We start from the raw sequence: 9,371 nt of genomic DNA, 5'->3' as shown, positions 1-9,371 counted from the left end.
AATCTCTTCATTCCTACTTCCAACTTGCATATTGCTTCCGAGAATGTCTTTTATGCTTCACAATATTTATTAAACATAATAAGTACCTTTTGTTTTATAATAAGCATTAATATAGCTAATAATATTAAGATATGATGTAAAATATATATGTAGATATGCACATATCATGTGTCACGGATTGGTATGGGGTCTTCGGGTGGTACAGTATGTCTTAGGTGATCCGCAACCAAATTCCCTTTCCCACTTTTATCCTTGATTTCTATATTGAACTCTTGCAGAAGCAACATCCACCGTATTAACCTCGACTTCAAATCTTTCTTGATTAGTAAGTGCTTTATAATTTCAAGGTCTGAATAGATAATCACTTTGGTCCCGAGGAGGTACTATCGAAACTTCTCTAATGCAAAGACAATAACCAACAACTCCCTTTCTGTTGTGGTGCAGTTGGTTTGTGAATTATCCAGGGTCTTGGATGCATAATAAATGACATGATGAGCTCGGACCGCCTTTTGTACCAACATTTCCCCAACCACGGTGTTGCTCGCATCACACATGATCTTAAATAGGAGATCCCAATTAGGTGGTTGGATGATTGGAGTGGAGGTGAGTAAATCCTTCAAACGATCAAAAGCATCCTTGTATGGCTAAGTAAACTCGAATTTAACATATTTTTGGAGTAGTTGACACATTGGCACCATAATCTTTGAGAAATCTTTGATGAACCGCCGATAGGAACCTGCATGACCAAGAAACGAACAAACTTCCCGAACATTTGTTGGGTAAGGTAGACTTTTGATAACATCTATCTTGGTTTTTTCAACTTCCAAGCCTTTTTGGGACACTATATGACCCAAAATCAATCCTTTGTCCACCATGGAATGACATTTTTCATAGTTAAGCACAAAATCTGTGTCAATGCACCTTTGCAAAATTTTTGTTAGATTGCTCAAACATTCATCAAAGGAGTTTCCATAAATTGTGAAATCATCCATTAAAACTTCAATGATGTTTTCAACATATTCAGAAAAAATGCTCACCATGCATCTCTGAAATATTGCGGGTGCATTTGATAGACCAAAAGGCATACACCTATATGTAAATGTGTCAAAGGGACAAGTGAATGTGGTTTTATCTTGATTTTCCGAGGCTACCGGATTTTGATGAAAACCCGAGAAACCATCTAAGCAACAGTAGTGAGACTCGCTCGCCAATATCTCTAACATTTGGTCAATAAATGGTAAGGGAAATGGTATTTTCTTGTTGAAGCATTCAACTTTATATAGTCAATACAAACTCTCCACCCGTTTTGCACACAAGTTGGCACCAATTCTCCCTCAGAAATCTTGACAACTATGACCCCGACCTTTTTTGGGACTACCTGAATGGGTCTCACCCATTTTCTATCAAAGATGGGGTAAATCATACCTGCATCCAAGAGCTTCATGATTTCTTTCTTTACTACATCCATCATATGAGGGGGGGGGGGGGGGGGTTCAATCTTCTTTGTGCCTCTCGGGTTGATTTGAAGTCTTCCTCCATGAGAATCTTATGCATACATAAGGAGGGACTCAACCCCTTTATATCAACAATTGTCCACCCAATAGCCTTCTTATACTTTTTCAACAAAGTCACCAACTTATCTTCTTCTTCAATGGACAGCTTGTCGGAGATAATGATAGGTAAAGTCTTATCTTCTCCAAGGTATGCATACTTTAAATGATCGGGAAGACACTTCAATTCTAGCTTAGGTGCCTGCACAATAGAAGGAAGAAGTTTTGTGTTAGAAATGAGCAATTTCACTTTGGAATTATCATACCTCATTTCCTTCCTCTCTTCCATGAACTCCATAAATTCCAACAACTCCTCATAAGGCTTGAAATTTGTTGTAATCTCTTTGACTAAATTATTATCAAAATTATTGCTCAAAACTAACTCCAAAAAATCATGGCTAGTCAACTCAAAACACTTTTCAGTCAAAGGTTGGATCATATCAAGAAAATTTATACTATGAACATCACTTAAATACCGCATTGCTTCATAGATATTAAAGTTGATGACCTCCCCATCAAATTCCATAGACAATGTACCATTGTAGAAATCATTTTTTGTTTTTGCTGTTTTTAAAAATGGTCTACCTAAAAGTATGGAGCTCGAGGTTTGGTCATCATCTCCCATATCAAACACATAAAAATCAGCGGCAAATACAAGTTCATTGACTTGCACTAAAACGTCCTCCAATACACCTTTTGGGTGTACTAAAGAGTGATCGACAAGTTGAATTATGACTCTGATTTTTGTTAAAGGTCCAACTCCTGTTGTTTTATAGCTTAAATAAGTTAAAACATTAATTAATACTCAAAGATCAAGCATGACATGTGGCACAAAAAGGTTACCTATTTTACAAGGAACCATGAATACACCCAGATCCTTGCATTTCTTTGGTAGCCGTTTTTGTAACACCGAGGACACATTTTCCCCTACTTTCATTGTTTGATTTCCCTTGAGTTTTTTCTTAGATGTGCAAAGTTGGAACTTAGCATATCTAGGAATTTGTGTAATAGCATCTAAAAGAGGGATGTTGATTTCAACCTTCCGGAACATTGCCATGATCTCATCATCTTCCCATTCTCTTTTTGTTCTTGTTAACCTTGAAGGAAATGGTGCTGGAGTGACTTTCACCTCGGTGTCTATTGGCCTCTTTGATTTTGAAGTCTCTTTCCTTTCATCTTCTCTGACATCTCTCTCCACTTCAAATTTCATTTCTTCCTCTTCTCCATTCGGATTTCTTGGGCCTTCATATCTTTTCCACCTCTCAAAGTGATGGCACATGCATTGTGCTGTGGTTTCTTCTCAATTTGAGATGATAGCTTGCCTTGTGATTCCATTCTACTCACGGATTGATCAAGTTGTGGCACTTGTTTCTCCAAGCTTTTTATGTTAGCCTTGGGTTCTTGTTGGAAGCTTTGAGTGCTAGTGCCAAGGATTTTGACAATATCCTCCAACGACATGATTGATGAATCGGTTTGTGGAGGTGGTGGTTGTGGTTGTCTTAGCTGAAAATTTTGAGGTTGAAACGGCGGCCTTTGTTGATGTTGAGGAAATGTTGGTCTTTGTTGATAACCTCCATGTTGATTTCCTCCCCAACCTTGATTGTTGTTCCATCTTTGGTCACTCTGTGGCTACTCGTATCCTCTTTGATTTGACCCGAAATACCCTCCCAAGGCATTTTCTTCTTCATAATCCTCCTCTTGAAGTTGAGGGCACATGTCGGTTGGGTGCCCCACTTGAGTGCAAATATCGCAAGGGCGAGGTGTGGGCTGCATACCATTATCTTTAGCTAGCATCATTACCACTTTTGTAAGCTCAGAAATTTGAGCTTCAATTTGAGGAGTTTGGTATTCTTTTACACCGCGGGGTGCGACTGTGTACCATTCTTCATCATGACTTGAATGCTTAGAGTCTTCAGCCATGTTTTTTATTAGGTTGCAGATTTCAGTTGGAGTTTTTTCGGGTAAAGACCCGCCACTTGAGGCATTAAAAAGCCATCTTTCCATTCGAGTCATGCCTTCAATGAAGTATTGGAGGAGTTGGTATTCAGTAATTCCATGCTTGGGACAACGTGCACAAAGTTTCTTGAATCTCTCCCAATATATGTGAAAGGCTTCTCCTTTATGCTGCTTGATTCCAATGATTTCCCTCCGTAGGGCTGAAGCTTTCATCTCGGGAAAATATTTGTCAAAAAACAATCATGCAAGATCTACCCATGTAGTAACCGTTCCCGGTGGAAGGTTATAAATCCAGTCTTTTGCTATATCTTGCACCACAAAGGGGAATGCCATAAGCTTGATTTGATCCTCCGTGACATTGTGTGGTTTTATGCCGGCACACACAACATGGAATTCAGTTAGAAACTTGTGGCGATCTTTGTTTTCCAGGCTTCTAAAGGTTGGGAGTAAGTGGATGAGTCCGGATTTTAGTTCTAGGTTTGTGGTTGCCGGATATGTGATGCAAAGAGGTTGTTGAGTAACTTCTTGCCTTTCCCATTGGTGAAGGGTTTGCTCGGGTGGTTGATTTGGAGGATTTTGATTCCCTCCATGGTTATCTCCCATTATGTGAGTAGTGGTTGAAGTTTCTGTGGGTGTGGAGTTTGGGAAATTATGAGTAGGTGAAGAGGGTGGAATGATACTTTTAGGTGAGGATGGTTGTGGTGAGAGTGATAGACTTTCTGTTTCGGATGCGAACACACTTGAGAGTGGTATATCCTCCCAAATGTTAATGACCGGAGGGATAAATGATGAAGAAGTCCCAGAAACCGGTTGCCTCTTACGAAGCTTTGCTTGCTTTCGTAACCTCTTTGCAGTCTTCTCCATCTCTAAGTCAATTGGAAATGGTGTACCTGTACGGAAAGATCTAGGCATAAACAATTAGTAACACCGTGTCCCCAACAACGACACCAATTTGTTAGGCATGTCAAACCGAACAAATGATAGGGGTACGATATACTCCAAAAGAACAATAATATATTTCACTAAAAGGTAGTACAAGGCAAGTAGGGTCAAACCACAGAGACACGGGATAATCAATCTATACCTCTTTGTGCAAGGTATTTTGGTCACCAACAGTAAAGATGGGGGTTTTTAATGCAATGATTAGAACAAATAATTAAAGACACAAGTAATCAACTAAATGAGTGAATTAAATTCAAAAGTTTTAAGGACTCCAACTCTATGTATGACAATTTAGCAATGCGATTCAAGTATGACTAGATATTTGCTCAATTCTATATAAGTTGCTACTTGAAAGTGTTAACAAGCTCTAACACTTCCCATTCACTACATTAATTAACCAAAACAAGCTCTTTGATTAAACCTAACCTTACAAACCTAATCTAAACAAGCTCTTAGAATTAGATTGAAAGATTGCATTAACTTTATATGAATGTTCCTAACAACACCCAATACTCCTCACAAGCTCGGGAGCCTGAGAGTGTTTGAATTAGATTTACACTAAATTCATTCAATGGAAATCAGTTTAGTGCTTTTTACTTAGTCCATTTCACAAAACAATTATGGATTTTGCAATTAGATAACTTGAATGACCTAACCCTAATTAAAATGGCCAATAAGAATCATAATTAGAATAAAACATTCAATCAAAACAAAATCAAATTCACTAGATAGAAATTAAAAGCAAACATCAAATCACATGACTGAAATCACAACTAAAAGTCAAGACATAAAGTTTAAGAAACTATAGTTCTAGCCACACATGTCTAAAACAAGATCACAAGTCAAAAAGATCGAAATAGTATGCAATTACAACTTACAAATAAGAGAAATAATGTTTCAAAATGATAAATGATCAAATCCTTGCAAAAGCCTTTGAAATCCTCTCACCAATAGTGCTCTGATATGATGCGTGTCTATAAAAATGACCCTAATTCCGTATTATCAAAGATAGGAAAAACTACCAAAAGTTAGTTTTAGGGCCGAACACGCCCTGTGTCAAAATAGAGTAAATCAACACGGGTCGTGTTGAGTGGAAATTGGCATTCCTTCCTCGATTCTTCTTCCAAAGTACAATGCTCAAAATTTCTCAGCTGGACCAACACGGCCCGTTTCAAAATAGGCTAAACTGACAGGGGTCGTGTTCAGCATGGTCAACATCCTCTTTTTAGTCATACATGATCCGCGCTCTCTTTTCAGTGTAAATTTAACACACCCCGTGTACGTTCCTACCTTCAAGTCTAATCTTGATTTTTCCAACTTTTCCGTTTTGCGTCCGATCATCCCACAATCTTCACCCATGCTTCCTGGCACCTCCGAAAGCGCGTTCCAACATCCGGTTTACATGAAAAGATCATGAAAGCAACAAATAAGGTTGTTCTATAGACTAACATGAATTTGATGAAATACAAGAAAAATGAAGAACAACTATGCTAAATAGATGCATAAAAGGGACTAAAAGGTGTGCAAAAAGGTGCACAAAATGCACCTAACAACGATCCTCCATCAGCTCGATGATACCCTCCTGGATCTACCCAAACATCACCGGGGTCGCATCAAGGATACATCTAGTAATATAAGAAGCAATGAATTCCCGTAAACCCTCATCAATTGGTTCGGTGCCCGTGCCCGAACCGGATCTAGATCCTGAACCTCCTGCTCCATGACGTTTCACCATCATACTGAAACATAGCCATATAAACAATCAGTAAACATACGAAGAGGTTTATACTATCGAGCTTCCTAGATTGATCGCGGTCTTCCTGATCTTGGGTATAAATCTTGTGCTTCAAGTAGTAGGGCCCAATACTACCTTTCATACCTATTCATACCCTCCTCAAGGACTACCCCGGTTCCTCCAAGTCACTCTCTTCTCATTTAATACTCCTTCCCTATTACCAAGCGTCCTAAGCACCAATACATAATCCAATAACTACCTAGGGTTCCTTTCCTCACCACTCTCTGCTATTAGCTGCAGAAGGAGCTCTCACTAATACCATCCAACTACCATACGAATACAACTACATATTATTGGTACTACATAATTTCTTGAATGAAAGTTCCCACACTACGACGGTTGGACTCAAACAAAAGTTGCACAATAGAGTTAAAACCCATCCTTAAAAAATTATCTTGTAACAACCGAAAAGTACAACCAATTTTTAACTTTTTCAAAAACATCTTGATTCTATTAAATCTTTACAAAAAGGTTTTCAATACAAAACATTTAACGTGTTCCCAGAATCACAATACTACAAAATCACGAGGAGCGGTACGATCACGCCTTCGCCTTGCCACAGTCTCCTGAAGAACCTGAAAAAAACATGAAACCACAACTGTAAGCTCGAAAGCTTAGTGAGATATCCCCAAAATACCAACCACAAATACCATACACGTGTAACATGCCATAACATATCCGATCACAGAACAACCATGCACTTCGGGTTTACTGTGTGACTGGTCCGCCGCACCGGCCTACAGTCCACCTGGTCCACCCTCCGAGTCTATCCACATACATCGAGTCTGCAGTGTGATTGGTCCGCCCATTCCCGGGCCTTCAATCCACCTGGTCCACTCTCTGAGTCTACAGTATGACTGGTCCGCCCGCACCGGGCCTTCAGTCTCTCTGGTCCACTCTCCGAGCCTTCGGCACGTCTTGTCCGCCCTTTCGGGGCCTACAGCCTATCCGGGCCGCTCTGGGCCTTCGGGACAACTGGTCCGCCCTGGGTATCTTGGCCTACCGCACACAACAGGACCCGCCTCAACCCAACTCCAGTCCAAACAACCATGTGCATATATACATACAATCATATAACAATTCACAGTCAACAAGCAGATCAAACAGATCACATAGCATATCATCCCCCTAACCAGGATACCGACCTAACAGGTCACTAGCATAGCATCACCCTATCTCTCAGTATACTGATCTCAAAAAGGTCTCTATATACCATCCTAGCTCTCAGGATGCAAACATAACATAGCAACAACATAACAACAACTACCCGGATCTCAATCTGATAAGGGCCGGCCTTGGTGCCTTAGACCCTGTTGATATAGTGAGGATAACTCACCTCGAAACTGCCGACTGAACAGATAACCCGAACTGCTCCGATCACTGATACGATCTCTACCACTAGACAACCGCCAATGCACTGAACTCAAAACAACAATCAACAATTACCAAAATGCCCCTGGAAACCACTGTTCAACCCTTGGTCAAAGACAAGGTCAAGGTCAACCCCTGACTGACCCTACTCGCCGAGTCAACCCTATGACTCGCCGAGTTCCCATAATCAGAACTTCACTCAATCCGCGACCTAACTCGCCGAGTCACCCCGAGACTCGTCGAGTTCAACAACTCTGAGTCTACTCGCACACAACTCACCGAGTCATCCCTTGACTCACCGATTCTCGACTCGACCAAAAAATATTGGGACTCTTCGACAAGACTCGCCGAGCCCAAGAACAGACTCACCGAGTCTAAGGCTATCTTCAACCTACTCGCTGAGTTGCTCATACAACTCGCCGAGTTCCAGGCAATCTTCATCCTACTCGCCGAGTTGTTCATACAACTCGCCGAGTTCCAAGCCATCTTCAAGCAACTCGTCGAGTCCACCCATGTGACTCGCCGAGTACCACCGGTCTGAATCCATACAGAAGCACTCCAGGCCATGCAATTGCTCCAAAACATAGATCTAGCCTCCTACAACTCATCCATCACGTAAAGTGGCAAACTTTATGTGAATCCAAAGAGATCTATGCATTTTGCACATTAGGGCTAAGGTTTGGGACAAGATAACTTCATCCAACACTCAACACAGGGACTTTCATGCATTCTAACTCTTCTCCATCCCAGATCTGAGGTAGCAACCTCAGATCTAGCCTCTAAACTCCAATACATCCAAAGGATATGATCTCAACACCCCCAAAATGAAGAATCTAGACAATAGCAGCTCAAACAATGGAAAGATACCTGAAAAGGAAGCCCCAGGAGAAGATTATCCCGAATCCTTGCAAAGCCCTTTGATCCAAGCCTCTTCTCCTTTGGAATTTCTTCAACAACCACCTCTTCAAGCTCCAAATTGCTCAACAATGGTGCTTCTCCACGATTTTAGGGTTTCTGGAACTCAAGGGGGAACAAAGAGGCTGGGAGGAAAACATAATGATCTTTATATAGGGCTCAACCCCGAGAATTAGGGTTTTCTCCACTCAGCGCCTACTCGCCGAGTCCATCTTACTGACTCGCCGAGTCGGCTACTTAACACGCGACCCAGTCGCGACTCTACTCACCGAATCCACCCATGGACTCGCCGAGTCACTCTTTCCCAATTTACTCTTTTAGCCCTTCTACTATACTCTTGATATTTCGGGATGTTACATATCTAATCCCAATAATATGTAAGCAAATGCATTCGACCACTAGTCATCTGGTACTAATAAAATTTCTAAACGCACAAAGCACACAACATTCGAGCATCAAACAATTCCAATCAAAGCGCAACCTAAACATGCCATCCTATTAGATAACTGATCTCATACTAGCATGCACACACACACACACACACACATATATATATATATATATATATATATATATATATATATATATATATATATATATATATATATATATATAAGCTCATATAATAGGAACATAAAGGCATCTCTCCTAGCATACTACCATGCAATCCTGAGCAGATCCTTAGCTAGTTAGCCCAAAAATGTTCCAATGACTTAACCCATTAAGCTTTAACATCCAAAATTCAGATCTAAGCTCATAAAAGTATGTTAAGCCATAAAGTTGCAAATTCATGCTTTTGCATGACTTAATGGGACTCAAACCATGTATTAAGCCTTCCATCT

General features: G+C 40.5%; 2 protein-coding genes across 2 annotated transcripts; both read right to left on the bottom strand.

Moving 5' to 3' along the window:
* Window positions 1-644: 644 nt before the first annotated feature.
* Window positions 645-2,760, bottom strand: LOC128127143 (uncharacterized). Its single transcript, XM_052765534.1, has 3 exons — window positions 2,394-2,760; window positions 1,574-2,312; window positions 645-1,089 (listed from the first exon to the last, which is right to left on the bottom strand). The coding sequence occupies exons 1-3, from the start codon at window positions 2,758-2,760 to the stop codon at window positions 645-647; spliced, it is 1,551 nt and encodes a 516-aa protein (XP_052621494.1).
* Window positions 2,757-3,719, bottom strand: LOC122194978 (uncharacterized). Its single transcript, XM_042896407.1, has 2 exons — window positions 3,214-3,719; window positions 2,757-3,081 (listed from the first exon to the last, which is right to left on the bottom strand). Exons 1-2 carry the CDS (start codon window positions 3,717-3,719, stop codon window positions 2,757-2,759), a joined length of 831 nt encoding a protein of 276 aa, XP_042752341.1.
* Between the last annotated feature and the right edge of the window lie 5,652 nt (window positions 3,720-9,371).

The sequence above is a fragment of the Lactuca sativa genome, chromosome 1 (assembly GCF_002870075.4).
Source record: "Lactuca sativa cultivar Salinas chromosome 1, Lsat_Salinas_v11, whole genome shotgun sequence".
NCBI classification, from domain to species: Eukaryota; Viridiplantae; Streptophyta; class Magnoliopsida; order Asterales; family Asteraceae; genus Lactuca; species Lactuca sativa.
Note: the sequence above shows the minus strand (reverse complement) of the source record. Positions and strands in the feature narration are given on the sequence as shown.